Here is a 16,986-nt window from a genome sequence, read left to right on the forward strand (position 1 = left end):
GTGGTCTTGCCCTGATTTATGAATGCTACCTGGTTGATCGTGCCAGTAGTCATATGCTTGTCTCAAAGATTAAGCCATGCATGTGTAAGTATGAACGAATTCAGATTGTGAAACGGTGTATGGCTCATTAAATCAGTTATAGTTTGTTTGATTGTAACTACTACTCGGATAACTGTAGTGATTCTAGAGCTAATACGTCCCCGACTTCTGGAAGGGATGCATTTATTAGATAAGAGGTCGAGGTGGGCTCTGCCCGTTGCTCTGATGATTCATGATAACTCGACGGATTGCATGGCCTTAGTGCTGGCGACGCATCATTCAAATTTCTGCCCTATCAACTTTCGATGGTAGGATAGTGGCCTACCACGGTGGTAACGGGTGACAGAGAATTAGGGTTTGATTCCGGAGAGGGAGCCTGAGAAACGGCTACCACATCCAAGGAAGGCAGCAGGCGCACAAATTAGCCAATCCTGACAGGGGGAGGTAGTGACAATAAATAACAATACCGGGCTCTTTGAGTCTGGTAATTGGAATGAGTACAATCTAAATCCCTTAACGAGGATCCATTGGAGGGCAAGTATGGTGCCAGAAGCTGCGATAATTCCAGCTCCAATAGCGTATATTTAAGTTGTTGCAGTTAAAAAGCTCGTAGTTGAACCTTGGGATGGGTCGCCCGTTCCACCTTCGGTGAGCACCGGTTGTAAGACCCGATCCCGGCTGCCTAGGCCGCGGTCGATGCTTCACATCGCTCGGTCCACTTCCTGGCCGAACCTCTTAATTTCTGCCCTTTATTTATAATATCGCCTAAAGGCGAGGGCTAACTTAGACCTTAGCTAAAGACTTACCTAGTCATTAATAGCCTAGATCCTTTCAACAGATACGCAGCGGAATATTCTCTAGTTAACCATTGGTCTAAAACTAATCTAACACTTGTCTGGTCGAATCACCTTAGCCTTGGTCAGTTTACTCAACTACCAATTAGCTTAAAGGTCAATCCTAAACCCAAACCAAGCCATACGATTCTGAGGTTCCATTCCCCTAAACCATTCTATCTAGATCTACATAAGTAAATGCTAGATCATACCTTTGCCACATCTATGGAGCTTATTAGCTCATCGGTCCTCCATTGACTCGAATTGCTCTTGCTTAACAGCTGGACCATGATCACTCAATGATCTTACTTATGGTCCTTATCTTGACTCCTGCGTCAAACAGCTCCCCTAGGTACTTAGTCATTCAACCAACCATCCCCACAGACATAAGTAACCTTTGAGAAGTCTTTGAAAGGATAATGGTTTGCATCTGGCCTTTCTCGGCTCATGCACAATCCAAAATCCTTTTGCCTTATAGGCAATAGTACCAAGTCCATCTTCTGGACTGACAAAGCTCATTAGATCCTAAGTCAATCAACCAACCATCCTCACATGACTTGGAACTGATGAGTCATCATCTGGCCTGACCGGCCTTGGAACTTAACCCAGACAACATATATGATTTGTTCATACCAACCGATGCATTCAGTAATCAGGTTAGGACCGACACCTTGAACCATCATTCAGAGGTCAGGTCGTCCATACTCAACCATGATCAGATCTTACACGGCCTTCCTTGAACAATCACACTTAGGCTCAGTATCTATGGTCTACGACACATAGTACTAGCCACACACTTCGTCATGACTCTTAGCCAATCTCGAAGCTATCAACACCAAGGTTGATATCTAGAAGCATCACATCAATACTCTTACTCCAGCATCGTGACTATCCATACTAGTGTTCGGCCATCGAACCATCGTCATGAAACATGATCCGACCAGTAGACTTGATAAGCCATCGTCCACTTAGCATGTACTGATATAACTGGCCTTCCATTGCCATCATGTGGGTCTACCCCCTACATAAGGCATATGGCGCTTATCCTACTCACCAACCCGAGGTTGATTGTAAGATATCCCACTTAGCCTTTGCGGCTAGAACCATCCAACCATAGCCGGATCATCCATTGTCCCGTCTAACCGTCTGGTTAAGATCTAGGTGCGATCGGCAAGTTATAAGTCCGGCCCAAAGGCTCACGGTCCTTCTTACCTGATCCAACCCAAAGCCTGGATCTATACCACCGAGTAAGGCCCAAGCCCAAACCGGATTGCCTTGCAACCGATCAGACCTTGCGACACGACACTCCGGTTAAACTAACCGTCCGTCCGTTCGACAATGCAGCCGCGGACTGTCCACTTGGTTCGGCCTAAGCCTTGAACCAATGGCTCTGTTTGGAACTCACACCCTTTGGGAACTAGTACCCTTTGGACACTCGTGCCTCTTGGCAACTCATGACCCTTGGCATCTCGCACCCATTCAGATGCCCGAACCGTTCGACCTAACCGTCCGTAGGGACTGTTTGGTCCGTACGTGTGTCCGGCCTATGGCCAAAGGACCACGCCTTAACCTACACAAGTCATGAACCATTGTGACTGTTCAGGGAAGGGTTGCAACCGTTCAGAACAGAACAGAACCACCCCTATCCAATCGGATCACCTGAGGCCGGTTTAGACCATGCGCACGCCTAACTCGTCGGTTATGGACCGCGACCGCATTACTCAACCAGAACCACGGTTATAACCAATCCCAACACATCAACAAGGCCACGCCAATGTACAGAAGGAGTAAAAGAAGAATTGGATAAAAAGAATGAGAAGAATAGGACACAATCCAAACGCCCATGGCTAGACCGGTTCGGACTGTCCGATTGTCTTAGCCGATGAGCCGGTGGTTACCCCACTGACCCTATCTGACTGAACCACGGCTTTGGAGTCCTTCTCCAGACCTTTCTCTATGCCTTGGGTATTCATAACCACACAGCCTCCTCTCTCCTAAACCATTCTCCTTGCCGGAGACACAAAACCACCACGACCGGCCCTTTTCCGGCCGATCTCTTGGCCGGGACTCTCTCTCTCTCTCTCTACGTTTTACTCTGAGAATTTTACTTCTGAATTGGATAATGAAATAAACAGGAGAGACCTCATATTTATAGAAAACGAGGGCGTAAGTCTTGCCCCACGAACAGGCACGACTTGCTAGCGAATGGGCACCATCGGCCAAGGGTTGTCCCCTTTCGGCCACTTGCATCCTTTCGCCCTTTCTGATTGGGTTTGGGGTAGGTCATAAGCCCAACCCACGCCTCAAGACTCCTGGACTTAGCCCACGGCCTTGTCCAAGGACCCAACAGCCCAATGGCCTCATGGCCGGACCTCACAGCCCGCCACTGACCCGGACCCGGACCATCGGCCTAAAACCCGAACAGTCCATCTAGCTGAGATAAGCTGACTCCCAGCAGCCTCAGCTGAGTGAGCTAGTAGTCCAGCTAGTGGAGCTGACTTAGTAGTGGCTGAGCTGGAATGAACTTAACCTAGCTTCGTTATGCTGGTCGAGCTACTTCTCTATCTCGTCCAGCTACCGTCTTACTTGTCTTAGCCGTCTCTTTGCTCTTATAAGGTTAAGTACAGTGTCTGGCATCTCGATTAGCTTCTCAATTAGATAGCTTTGTATAATCTTTCTTTGGACGTCTTAAATCATATTCTCTTGTCCGAGGATCTTGCCAAGACAATGATGGTTAAAATCATTTTTATCATTCCTTTACTCTTTCTTTATCCAGCTTATAATCTTTCTCCTTTAATGTTTGGATAGTCGGATCTATGCAATCCGTACCTGGCCACTATTTTAATCACCCATGTTTTGGCTCAAGCTTTCTTTGAATTCGTGGGAGAAAGTAATACTCATATCCAACATATATTCCCAATCCTCTTATGAGGTTCCATCTTAGACGGCACACATATGTATGTGGTGGTTTATTTCAATGAACTCTTAAGATGGTGTATGTCTGGTTTTAATGACCCATATTCATTCTTTAGATGGGAATATCTATGGTCACTTATATGGCCTGATGCATATTATCATTCTGTACATGTAAATTCATAATGTCCCCAAGCATATAGGTAATGGCCGAACCTTTTATAGGTAATGGCCTCTCCGGCCGGTTATGGCCTTTGCGGCCAGGCCGTTGTCTGTTATAGTCTCTTCGGCCTCTTTGGCCGAGTCATGGACTGTGTGCGTTCAAGCCTGCACTATTCAGACAAGTCACGGCCAAGTCATGGCCAAGTCGTGGCCAAGCTGTTTATAGGTGATAGCCTCTTTGGTTTGGCCGTTTGTATCATGGCCTCTCTTTGGTCGGGTAATGGCCCTTTATGGCCGAGTAATGGCCGAGCCATATATCATGGTCTTTAGACCATAGTACACGAACTTGTAGTATTGATCATGGGTTTATCCTCTCTCCCCCTCATGACCATACTATAAGGTTGTGGTGCTTGGGATAATTAAGCCTAATGAGTTTCCCTATGTGTACATGTTTCACAACGTGAGATCTTTACGGGATAACTCGGTGCCTTTACAATTTCTTTGCATCAAGTTTAAACTTTAGGATGGCTAATCCTATCATGCCATATAGTGTAATTTCGTGGGATATATCATTATAGTCACTACTTCTCTTGCATCTTTTATCATACTGATCCTTAGCATAGTTTAAATCAGTAGAGATCATAGGTATAGTATCGATCACTTTCTTATAAGGTCTTAGACGATTTTTCTTTCAAAATCTGAAGGAACTTGTTTCCTTCTTGTTTGTCCATTGTTTCTTATTTGGGAACCATTCATTATAACTCAATGGACCACGTTTTCTTTGGGTGTATATAATGCCTTGTAGGCAAATGCCTTAGCCATAGTTTCTTACTAGGCTTTCTATACCTTTCATGATTTCTTACTCGGTTTTTATGCCCTTTAGGCAACACTTTAAGACATTCATATGTTAAGTAAGATCAGGCAAGATTCAATAAACTTAAGACCAATTCATTTATATATAAAAATCGTGAATGGCACTTAGGTTAAAGTAAACACAATTGCAATCATAAAGCAATAAGACTAGTCGTATCGAAATTTGGTCTCTGCCAGAAGCAGACATGCGATCAGGTCAGTATAAGTGGTGAAGCCTTTTATTCTATACTGTTGTTGCAGTATGACTTTCTACACATGGAATGTGGAATAGGTCTTCTCTAGTAACTCTTCCTTGGTTACTACTTCACCACAAAGTCTCAGCATCGAGACTGTCTTAAACAAGACTGAGTTGTACTCATCCATGACTTTGTAATCCAAGAATCTTAGATTCTTCTAGTCATTTCTAGCCTTTGGAAGCAACACCGTTTTCTGGTGGTAATTTCTATGCTGTAAAGCATCCCAAAAATATAGTGGATTTTCCATAGTGATGTACTGATGTTTTAGACCTTCAATAAGATGATGGAATCCTGTACCAATTCATTCTCATTTTTTTCCTTTTCGATATCTGAGTCACATTGTCATTTAAAATTTAGGTTCACAATGTGGTCATGCAGCCGCATGATATTTAGCAAGCTCGGCCACAAACAAGTTCTTACGCATCTATGAGAACAATCGATCATGGTGTGAATCAAGTCACACGGCCATATTAATGATACAACGATCTTAAAGATCGGTTCATGAGATATACAAACAAGGTCGCATGATCATTCAGATATGATGTCTCTCTAGACCATACGGTCATACATTGTGATGCCTTAAGCTTCACAGTATTTATGTGATACAACAGTCCTAAGGATTGGATCATTATGCAATCCGGTTTCGATAACCATCCGGATGCTTGGCCATACGGCCATATACAATAGGGGATTATTTAGTATAAGTGTTTTCAATCCTATTGCATAGTTGCATATCTATTAATTTCAAGGTTGGTAATATTCAACTAGATTTTAGTATCATGTAATCTAGCAACCTAACTCTCATTCAATATGTTTATGCAAGCAACCTTAATCAATTGGATTCTACTTTATAAACTATATTGTTTTAATCTAAACTTTAGTAAACATCGATTTAGCAAAATAAAATTAAGGTTTCAAGGCCTTTAGAATTTAAAACAAGATTTAGGGTTTTAAAACATTCAAGTAACCGATTAAGGGTTTCAAGGCCTTAGGATCTTAAAATTCGAACTTAGGGTTTCAGTTCAAACAAGATTCAGATTCAAGTTTTAAAACAATCCTAATCACAGCTCTAGGTGATCAATCAAAACACTCAAGTTTCAAATCAAAATTAAAACCGATTTTCTAATTAGGGTTTTAGGGGATTTCGAATACTTTGATCTTTGATCAAGGGGATTTGATTTGAGATTCAAAAACCTTTAAGGCTCTGATTTTAATTGATCAATGGATCAATCTCTTTCTTAGGTTTAGATCGAACTTATAGAGCTTCGATTTACTCATAGGGTATTGATCTATTATCCTATGGCTTTCAGTTTTAGAGATTATCTTTTAGGGTTTCAATCTTTACAAGACAACCAGGTTCGATTCATGTTTTCAGAATTAGGATTACCTTTGTTTTGCAGATTGTAGAAACCGGACCTCCAAGATGGACTGATAAACCTCGGACGCGAGCTGTCTGTTTCGCGAATGCAAGCTGATCTGGATTGCGAGCTGTCTCACTTGGAACGTGGACTGGCTTTGTTTTGAACAGGGAGCTGAGGACGTCTAGGATCAGGAACACCTTATGGCTGGAGCTGATCGGATGATGCAAGCCGGAATGCAAGCAAGAACAATGTAGGGTTCTTCGCATTAACTCCTCTTCAGCTCCTTTCATAGGATTTGAAATTGGCTAGAAAATCTTGTAGGTTCGGATTAGGGTTCCAAAGAACTAAGTCGGCGCCGTGTATTGTTGCTGCAAGTGTGGGCGCGTCTGAGATCGGATCGACGAACAGATTCTTCTCGTCAAGAGCTTCAATTTGATATGTGGCTCGTCGTCTGGTTCGTCGGGGTTGGAGAGATCGATTGATTTGAATTCCGCCTGATTTAGGGTTTATGTGTGACGGATTTTAGGTAATGGTTTTGTCTCAGGGTCTGGAGACTATCGTGCTGATAACGTGTTGTGAACAATAGAGAATTCGTGTATAATTGTTCTGTATATTATTAATCATCAAAAGGGGTTCTTTATATAAGGATTACAAGATAGAGATAAATGGAAAGAGTACATATCCTTATCCAAGATGAAATAGGAAAACTACTAATACATGGGAAAAGGAAACTATCTATATCCTAAGTTGGCCAAGGCTTTGGCCGACTCTCTCTCCTCCTTGCTGTCGGTTCTCTCTCTCCTTAAGTCGGTTAGGATGTGGCCGACTCTTTCTCTCTTGGACGCGGCCGTGGCTGGGCCTGGTCGTGGCCTGATGGGCCTTCTCTTCTTGTCTTGGTTAATGGCAATCCACACTTGTTCATAACATCAACAGATACACAGCGGATTATTCTGTAGTTAACCCACTACAGGAAATAAGGGTTTTAATAGCAATGTAATATAGCGGAAAAGAAGTTTGTGCTATTGTATGTTTGTGGCTAGAAATATAATAGCGTTTCTTTAAGTAAAAAGCTATTATATCTGGAGCGGCAAAATGAAATTTGCAAGCGCGCATGTTTTTGGGATTTTGATCTTTAGATTATAGCACTGAGAAAGAATAATCGTTATGGTATCCTCGACCGCTTATTTTTTTATTAAAACCCGCGAATGATAAATTTTGTGGGAAATATATCTTTGACCAAAGCAAAGAATATTTAGTACTTTTTCATTAAAACAAAAGAATATCGTCTCTGCATTTTCTCTCCCAAGGTGTTCTTCGTGAGACCCCTTCGGAATCATCGATCTCTGTCTTCTTTGTCTTCATCGATCTCTGTCTTCTTTGTCTTCTTCGATCTCAGGTTTGTCTTCTTTGATCTCTGTCTTCTTTAACTTGCATGCATCATGATAATAATCGATTGCTTATTATCTCAATAGATATGTATCTATCGTCTTCCATTTTTACAATCTACAATCATGAAAATTAATCGATTGCTTATTATCTCAATAGATCTCAAAAGTGATTTTTTTTTAGGAACAAATTAACATGGGGCCGAAGACACGAGGAGGAATGGTTAGAAGAAGCAGACGTTCCCAAGGTCTGGAAGCAGAAACAGAGTTCATTGAGATAACCAGAAAGAGTACGAAAATGCGTAAGTTAAATAAGGGAAAAGAAGTTGCTATTGAAGAAGAAAACATTGAGATAAGGCAAGAAAGTGCTGACGAAGTCCCGACAAAGGTTTCTGAAGATGTTAATGAGGCGGATGGTGATGGTGATGGTGATGATCCACATGTGGAAATTGAAGTTGAGAATGTCATTGCTGAAGAACAGTCTCAGTCTGAGAATGGAGTTACTGAAGAACCTTCTCAGCCGAGAGAAGCTGACATGGAAGCTGAAAATGGAGTTACTCAAGAACCTTCTCAGCCGAGAGAAGCTGACATGGAACCTGAGAATGGATTTACTCAAGAACCTTCTCAGTCGAGAGAAGCTGACATGGAACCGGAGAATGGAGTTACTCAAGAACCTTCTCAGCCGAGAGAAGCTGACATTGAAACTGAGAATGGCATTTCAGGAGCAGAAGCATCGCCATCTGATGGAAAACAAAAGAAGAAAAGAGGACCCACAAAGATGCGTAAAGTGGCCAAGGATCATCAAGAGAAGGTTTCTGTGTCATTCACTGAGCTTGGCGAACATGTAGGTCCTGGATCAGTGACACTTTCATCATTCCTTGGACCCCTTGTACGCGAACATGTGACTGTACTTCTTGATGATTGGAGGAATCTTGATAAGCAGACAAAGGACACACTATGGGAGGAAATTCAGGTATATATATGCCCTTAAGTCTATTGTATAATATCTTTGTAAGGATTATAATGTGTGGCATTTGCATACATTACTGCAGGCGAGGTTTGATTTGAAAGAAGAGTGGCAAAAAGATTCAGTCTTCAAACAGATGGGCTGTTTGTGGAGATCTGGAAAGTCAAGGCTTGTATCACAACTGCGAAATGCAAAAAGCTCCACAGAGAGAGCAGCACTGAAACCAAGCAACATTCGATCTGTTCAGGTTTGGAGCGCTTGGGTTAAGAGTAGGACTTCGTCTGTGTTCAAGGTGAAATATACAGAGCATTTGGTTTTTAAGTGTTTACTTCGGAGATTTGATTGATCAAATTTGATTTAATGATATTGTAGGCAAAGAGTGAAAAGTACAGAGCACTAAGGAGAGCTCAGATTCCTCACACCACTAGTCGTAGAGGAATGAATCGTCTAGCTTGTGAAATGGTAAGTCACAGTATGTAATTATATTATATCTGAAGATAGAACAAACTGATAAGTAAAACAATATATCACTCTTGTAGAAAAAAAAGAGTGAAGACCCTAAGAAGATTAGCCGGAGCAAGGTCTGGATAGCAGGACACACTCACTCTGATGGTAGACCTGTTAGACCTGAGTTTGCTGAAACCATTGTAAGGTTTCATTGTCTGATTAATTAAGTTACTCTTTTTGGTATTGAAAAGGATCATAACTTATATTGTGTTTGTCTCAGGAAAAAATAATTTCACTTGATAGTCAAATGGACTCCACATCCAGTGTTAATATAAAAGAAGATGCTGTTAGTCAAGTGTTGGGAGTAGACAAACCTGGACGAGTCAGAGGGTTGGGAAGAGGGATTACTGCTACGAAACTAGCATTCTTGTCAGCTAGAGACTCCAAACTTGCCGACTTGGAAAGCGAGATTAAAGACTTGAAGATTCTGGTCCGTAACTTAGCTGGAAATAAGGTGAATTTTCTTTAGTTTTAACTGGTTATATAATGTAGAATTTCCTTGATTGATATAAAATCAATGATTCATTTTATGTTTTTACAGAAAAACAATGATGATTGTGTTTCTCCATCTGAGGCTAGTTATGTATACAAAGAAGGAACTAGAGTTCAACTACTTGATTGGTGTGAGTCAAAAGATGTTGTTGTCGCTGAAGGAGAATTCTGCTCTGCTGAAGGTACATACAAGATTGGTCGTATTCCGATTGGTCCTAACGCCGCGGCGGTTGTTGTAAAGTCGGTATCAAACCCGAAGGCATCTGTTTGGAGGCCAACTACGGATGTGCGTAATCTTCAGGAAGCAGCGGGATGCAAAATTCCATGGCCAATTGATAAACTGATACTAGATAGTGCATCGAACAACCATCCAGTTTCCTCGGATGTGTTAGGATCAAAGGTCATTCCATTAGCACGTATACTTACGTTTGTATTATAAAATTCAACATGATACTAACCATATGCATTGTCAATATAGAATACTACCGTAGATGATCTTGAAAGGTGCAAGATCTACGATTGGGTTAAGGGCGTCGAGGTAATCGCTGAAGGTTTTATGGGTTCGACTGACCCATATGAGATGGTGAACAATGTTCCTTTGGGTCCGAATGCTGTAGTTATGAGAGTTGCTAAGGTGATTAATGGGAAAGCTTTTCTATGGAGGCCAACAAGTGACATGACAACAATGAGTGATGCTGTTAATGAAAAGATCGCATGGCCGCTCCATAATGTATCAGTAATTAAAGTTCCTGAAGATGAAGGGGAAGCTAGTGTCAGAAGGCCTTCATTGGTAAATTTACAAACTTCTCTCTTTTACAAACTTATTTAGATGTAGTTGGTGTGATGTATTTGTTGTGCTTGTAGAGTCCAAGTGGCAGCACTAGTTCCACCCGTTCAGGTAGTAAAAAGAAGTGCATCTTGTTGGACCACAACAACTCAGGACGGAAAGTCGCAGAAGGCAGAGTAAGTAGTACTGATCCATTGTGTTTAGTCCATCACGTCCCGTTAGGTCCCAATGCAAGTCGGGTCTGGGTTGAAGTGGCCTTGATTGAAGATGCATCTCTATGGAGACCAAACTCTTTTCTGGAAGACATATCAGATGCTGTGGGCAGCACAGTGGCTTGGCCAAATGATAAGATTCTGTATGTTTAAATGTACTCGATCGAGTGTTCTCAAAGACATATTTATGGATCGGAGTATGCTTGTTTTGTTTTAAGACATATTTTGCTTGTTTGGTTGTAAGACATATTTTGTTTGGTTGTTAAGACATATTTCTAATAAGATTATGTAGGCTTGGCATATATATAAATTATAAAAATAAGTTGTCCTTTAAAATTTTTACATAAAAATAAATTAATATAGAATTGTACATAAACCAATAATTTATACAATTTAAGTGTTCCATCACAATTTTTACAAATAAATTGTTCATAAAAATTTATACAATTTAGATTTTAGGGTTTATTTAGGGATTCAACCCTATTGTAACAAATTTAAGGGATTCAACCATATCATCATATAGAGATTCAACCCTATCATCATATAGGGATTCAAAAAATTTAAATTGTGTTTATAACATAATTTCCCATCATTTTTATGCATTTTTCGTAATTTAAAAATAAATTAATATAGAATTGTACATAAACCAATAATTTATACAATTTAAGTGTTCCATCACAATTTTTACAAATAAATTGTTCATAAAAATTTATACAATTTAGATTTTAGGGTTTATTTAGGGATTCAACCCTATTGTAACAAATTTAAGGGATTCAACCATATCATCATATAGAGATTCAACCCTATCATCATATAGGGATTCAAAAAATTTAAATTGTGTTTATAACATAATTTCCCATCATTTTTATGCATTTTTCGTAATTTAAAAATAAATTAATATAGAATTGTACATAAACCAATAAGAAGGAATGGTGGGGATAGATGACGTGCCTTCATAGAAGCCGTAGGATCTGATTTTTTAATCTTTCAATATCCGTCTTTCCATCGGAGATCTGTTCATTCTCCTTCTGCGATAACTCAAATCTAGGTTTAGTTCCTTTTGCTGACGCCTCCTTTTCGAAAATCGAAGGTTTCAGTCGATTTCCCTCGAAGTTATATTGTTCTGATATGGAAAAAGCATGGGTTTGGCTTCCAAGGTAGTAATCTTTTCGACATTTTAATTCATGACGAGTTCTTCTTCTGTTCCAAATTTGTTGTTCTGATTCTGTTCCTTATATATATATATAGGGCTAGCCTCGAATATTTCGAAGGAGCAACAGGCTTTGTTACTGCATCAGCGAGGAGGTTAGGAGATCCGACAGAAATATTATGTCCCTGTACTCACTGCAGAAACCTTTCCCATCAAGTTTTAGACAAAGTAACGGAGCATCTTGTGATTAGGGGTATGGATAAGAAGTATATGAGGAGTTCTTGTTGGAGTCTTCATGGTGAGAGAAGGTCTGATATGACTGATAGTGTCCCTCAATCAGAAACAGAGGCTTATGGTTTGCTAAGGACGGCTTATTTTGATAGTGGTGAACCTGATGAACCGCCTTCTGATGACACTGGAGGAGAGCCTGTACATGGTGAACCTGATGAAGACTCGGAGTTTAGGAAGAAGTTGAGAGATGCTGAAACTCCATTGTACTTGACATGTAGCAAGCATACCAAAGTTTCTGCGATCATGGCCCTTTACCGCATCAAAGTAAAGAGTGGAATGTCAGAGGCTTACTTTGATCAGCTACTGTCAGCATTACATGACATGCTACCAGAAGGTAATGTACTACCAAAGTCGACTGATTCGATTAAGAAGTTCTTGAAGATTTTTGGGTTTGGCTACGAAATGATTCATGCGTGCAAGAACGATTGTATTCTCTATAGGAAGCAATATGAGGAGTTGGAAACCTGCCCAAGATGTAGTGCTTCTAGATGGGAAATTGATAAGCACAGTAATGAAGAAAAGAAAGGAATTCCTGCAAAGGTCCTACGGTATTTTCCGATCAAAGACAGATTCAAGAGGATGTTTAGATCAGCAAGGATGGCTGAGGATTTGCGATGGCATGCCAACAATGCCACTGAAGATGGTATAATGCGACATCCTGTTGACTCGTTATCTTGGGCTCAAGTGAATAATAAGTGGCCAGAGTTTGCTAGTGAAGCAAGAAACCTTCGACTCGGCCTGTCAACAGATGGTATGAACCCTTTCTCTATCCAGAACACAAAGTATAGTACTTGGCCAGTGTTGTTAGTCAATTACAACTTGCCACCAACTCTGTGTATGAAGGCTGAGAACGTCATGTTGACTATGTTGATCCCTGGACCGACGGCTCCGAGCAACAACATTGATGTTTATCTAGAGCCACTGGTTGAAGACTTACAAGAATTGTGGAGTGAGGGGATTCAGGTATACGACTCATTCCTGAAAGAGAAGTTCACACTAAAAGCTATGTTGTTGTGGACTATAAGCGACTACCCGGCTCTAGGTAGTTTGGCAGGTTGTAAAGTTAAAGGGAAACAAGCATGCAATGTTTGTGGAAAGGATACACCAAATAGGTGGCTCAAGTTTAGTCGCAAGTATGTGTATTTGGGGAATAGGAAGCGACTAAGCCCTGGACATCACTACAGACGCAGGAAAGGATGGTTTGATAATACAGTGGAGAAGGGGACTGCAAACAGGATTCAAACCGGTGCAGAAATATTTGCAACACTAAAGAACTTCAGGAATGACTTTGGAAGATCTTTAGCAAAGAAAAAAAAAAGGAAGAGAAATGTTGTCTCAGAAGATGAGGTGGCTGAAGACGAAGAAAATGATGAAACGAGTGATCAATGGAGGTGGAAGAAACGATCAATATTCTTCGATTTACCGTACTGGAAGGTATTATAGCTATTGTTAGACTGAGATACGATTGTCACATTTTGTTTATCCATTAACTGATCATTCTGTTTTCAATGTGTTAGGATTTGCCGGTGCGTCACAACATCGACGTCATGCACGTGGAAAAGAACTTGTCTGATGCATTATTATCAACGCTGATGCAGAGTGCTAAGTCAAAAGATGGCCTCAAAGCGAGACAGGACTTAGAAGATATTGGAATCCGGAAAAACTTGCACACACAGGTACGGGGAAAGAGATTCTACTTGCCTCCAGCAACTTATTGGCTCAGTAAGGAAGAGAAAAAGATATTTTGTCAAAGGTTGTCTGCGTTTAGAGGCCCTGACGGCTACTGCGGTAATATTGCAAATGTTGTTTCAATTAACCCTCCTATGATTGGAAGTCTTAAGTCCCATGATCATCATGTACTAATCCAAAATCTGTTACCTGCTGCGTTACGAGGGTTGCTTCCAAGAGGACCAAGAGTGGCAGTAACTCGAGTATGTAACTACTTCAACAGATTGTGTCAGCGTGCTATTGACGCGGAGAAGCTGATAACTTTGGAAAATGAGTTTGTGGAGACAATGTGCCAACTCGAGCGGTTCTTTCCTCCATCGCTCTTTGATATCATGTTCCACCTTCCTTTACACCTAGCAAGAGAGGCACGTTTGGGAGGTCCTGTGCACTTTCGTTGGATGTATCCGTTTGAGAGGTTTGTTTTCATTTTGTTCGCGTAATGTAAATTGTTTATATCCTGAACTGTTTTTCCAATCAACTGAGGTTTGTAACTATTGCTATATTGTTTGAGCTGTAGATACATGAAAACACTCAAGGCATATGTAAAGAATTTTGCTAGGCCAGAAGCATGTATGGCTGAGGGGTACTTAGCTGGAGAATGCATAGCCTTTTGTTTAGAGTTCCTAAAGAATTCTGTACCAGTTGAAGAAGTACTTAACCGTAATGAAGATATTCAGTCTGATGGAATGGTTCTTGAAGGTCGACCACTGCAAAAGGGAACAGAGCTTATTCTTTCAGAGAAAGATAGAGACATAGCACATCGATATGTTTTGATGAATATGGCTATTATGGATCCCTATGTTGAGTAAGTTCTATTGTCCCTCTCAAATTCAGATTTTTTTTATCAGTCTGATAACTCTCTACTTTGTTATGAGAACCAGGATGCACTTACAAGAACTGCAAGATAATGATGTTCGATTAGCAACAAATGAAACTTTGTTATGGAAGCATCACACCCAACAATTTGCTGAATGGGTGAAGAATAAGGTTTGTACAACTTCACTATCTGTTCACTTTTCTATTCACATAGCTCACACAGTTTTACATCCTTGTTAGATACCTTCTAACTCAAAGGAGCATTCTACGAAGCTGAGGTGGTTGGCCTTTGGACCAAGGTTTACTGCTCATACCATTAAAGGTTTTGTCATTAACGGGAACCGATTTCACATACAATCCGTTAAGCGAAAGACTCAGAATAGTGGAGTCACTTACGAAGCTTTCAGCATGTGTAGATCTTCTGCAAGAGATACAAGACATACAGCCGATATGGTCACATATTATGGAGTGATAACAGAGATCATTCTTCTCGATTACCACATGTTCAGCGTTCCTTTATTCAAGTGTAATTGGGCGAACAGAGGCTACGGTGTTAAGGAAGAAGATGGTTTCACCCTTGTCAATCTTCATGTCAACCAAACGCCATATTTACAAGATCCATACATTCTACCATCACAAGCAAAACAGGTATTTTACTCTAGAGAAGATGAAGAATCGCCTTGGTATGTTGTTATGAGAGCACCACCGAGAGGATATCATGAACTCGAGACAGAGGAAGACGTTGTCGGAGCACCATTACTCGCACAGGAATTTGATGATACAGAGCAATTGTCTGATGATGAAAGTTTTTGTGTTAGAGATGATTGTGATGGAATTATAGTTGCTGATTGATTTTTTTTGCATGGAAAATTTGTGAGAATTGAATATATTTTTTATTTTCGAATATTTTAATTTTCTTCGAATTTTAATTAGAATTAATTTTTATTTTACATTTTTTGATTCTCTATTATTTTAAAAATCAAAATATTAAATAAAATTTGTTATAAACAAAATGAAACAATTGCATATAAAAAATGCAATGAAATGTTCAAATATTGCTATTGATAGAAGACGACAATAGTAATTACAAATCGCTATATTTAATTTTAAAAAATGCTATAGTTAAAAACTTATAATATCATTTTGGCGACGCTATAATACAAATTTACAATTGCATATCAAGAACCGCTATTAATAATAAAATATCAATAGCACAACAAAAATCCGCTATGAAATGTACGAGACCTATTATCGCGGGCGATATTGGAGCGCTTTCTACAACGCTATGGTAGCGTCTTATAGCGCTTTAGCGGTGCCATCAAAACCCTTATTTCCTGTAGTGACCATTGGTCTAAAACCAATTTAACACTTGTCTGGTCGAATCACCTTAGCCTTGGTCAGTTTACTCAAACTACCAATTAGCTTAAAGGTCAATCCTAAACCCAAACCAAGCCATACAATTATGAGGTTCCATTCCCCTAAACCATTCTATCTAGATCTACATAAGTAAATGCTAGATCATACCTTTGCCACATCTACGGAGCTTATTAGCTCATCGGTCCTCCATTGACTCGAATTGCTCTTGCTTGACAGCTGGACCACGATCACTCAATGATCTTACTTAAGGTCCTTATCTTGATTCCTGCATCAAACAACTCCCCTAGGTACTTAGTCATTCAACCAACCATCCCCACAGACATAAGTAACCTTTGAGAAGTTTTTGAAAGGATAAGGGTTTGCATCTGGCCTTTCTCGGCTCATGCACACTCAAACATCCCCTTGCCATATAGGCAATAGTACCCAATCCATATTCTTGACTGACAAATCTCATTAGATCCTAAGTCAATCAACCAACAATCCTCACATGACTTGGAACTGATGAGTCATCATCTGGCCTGACTGGCTTTGGGACTTAACCCAAACAACATATATGATTTGTTCATACCAAATGATGCATTCCTTAATCAGATTAGTTCCGACACCTTGAACCATCATTCAGAGGTCAGGTCGTCCATACTCAACCATGATCAGATCTTACACGGCCTTCCTTGAACAATCACACTTAGGCTCAGTATCTATGGTCTACGACACATAGTACTAGCCATACAATTCGTCATGACTCTTAGCCAATCTCGAAGCTATCAACACCAAGGTTGATATCTAGAAGCATCACATCAATACTCTTACACCAGCAACGTGACTATTCATACTAGTGCTCGGCCATCGAACCATCG

General features: G+C 40.4%; 2 protein-coding genes across 4 annotated transcripts; both read left to right on the forward strand.

Annotated features, from left to right (window-relative positions):
• Positions 1-7,390: 7,390 nt before the first annotated feature.
• Positions 7,391-11,054, forward strand: LOC103849877. Of its 2 annotated transcripts, none has more exons than XM_033283384.1 (9): positions 7,391-7,786; positions 7,985-8,775; positions 8,855-9,061; positions 9,142-9,231; positions 9,309-9,416; positions 9,497-9,730; positions 9,818-10,168; positions 10,247-10,558; positions 10,633-11,054. In XM_033283384.1, exons 2-9 carry the CDS (start codon positions 7,999-8,001, stop codon positions 10,918-10,920), a joined length of 2,367 nt encoding a protein of 788 aa, XP_033139275.1. In that variant the 5' UTR covers positions 7,391-7,786; positions 7,985-7,998; the 3' UTR covers positions 10,921-11,054. The 2 variants fall into 2 exon arrangements, with proteins under 2 accessions (XP_033139275.1, XP_033139273.1); XM_033283382.1 differs by having other exon boundaries at positions 7,392-7,813; positions 7,987-8,775.
• A 270-nt stretch (positions 11,055-11,324) lies between these two features.
• Positions 11,325-15,704, forward strand: LOC117130632. 2 transcript variants are annotated; one of them, XM_033283381.1, is made up of 7 exons: positions 11,325-11,924; positions 12,016-13,642; positions 13,726-13,996; positions 14,102-14,351; positions 14,454-14,741; positions 14,818-14,923; positions 14,993-15,704. In XM_033283381.1, the coding sequence occupies exons 1-7, from the start codon at positions 11,896-11,898 to the stop codon at positions 15,602-15,604; spliced, it is 3,183 nt and encodes a 1,060-aa protein (XP_033139272.1). In that variant the 5' UTR covers positions 11,325-11,895; the 3' UTR covers positions 15,605-15,704. The 2 variants fall into 2 exon arrangements, with proteins under 2 accessions (XP_033139272.1, XP_033139271.1); XM_033283380.1 differs by having other exon boundaries at positions 13,726-14,351.
• Positions 15,705-16,986: the final 1,282 nt, after the last annotated feature.

This window comes from Brassica rapa, unplaced genomic scaffold, assembly GCF_000309985.2.
Source record: "Brassica rapa cultivar Chiifu-401-42 unplaced genomic scaffold, CAAS_Brap_v3.01 Scaffold0609, whole genome shotgun sequence".
NCBI classification, from domain to species: domain Eukaryota; kingdom Viridiplantae; phylum Streptophyta; class Magnoliopsida; order Brassicales; family Brassicaceae; genus Brassica; species Brassica rapa.

Excerpts from the sequence above, each read along its gene's own strand:
- LOC103849877 (XM_033283384.1), top strand. The coding sequence starts at position 7,999 with ATGGGGCCGAAGACACGAGGAGGAATGGTTAGAAGAAGCAGACGTTCC. Across the intron at positions 9,232-9,308 it reads ATCGTCTAGCTTGTGAAATG|AAAAAAAAGAGTGAAGACCC; the intron begins GTAAGTCACAGT and ends TCACTCTTGTAG. Across the intron at positions 10,559-10,632 it reads GTGTCAGAAGGCCTTCATTG|AGTCCAAGTGGCAGCACTAG; the intron begins GTAAATTTACAA and ends TTGTGCTTGTAG.
- LOC117130632 (XM_033283380.1), top strand. The coding sequence starts at position 11,896 with ATGGAAAAAGCATGGGTTTGGCTTCCAAG. Across the intron at positions 13,643-13,725 it reads TCGATTTACCGTACTGGAAG|GATTTGCCGGTGCGTCACAA; the intron begins GTATTATAGCTA and ends TCAATGTGTTAG. Across the intron at positions 14,742-14,817 it reads ATTATGGATCCCTATGTTGA|GATGCACTTACAAGAACTGC; the intron begins GTAAGTTCTATT and ends TATGAGAACCAG.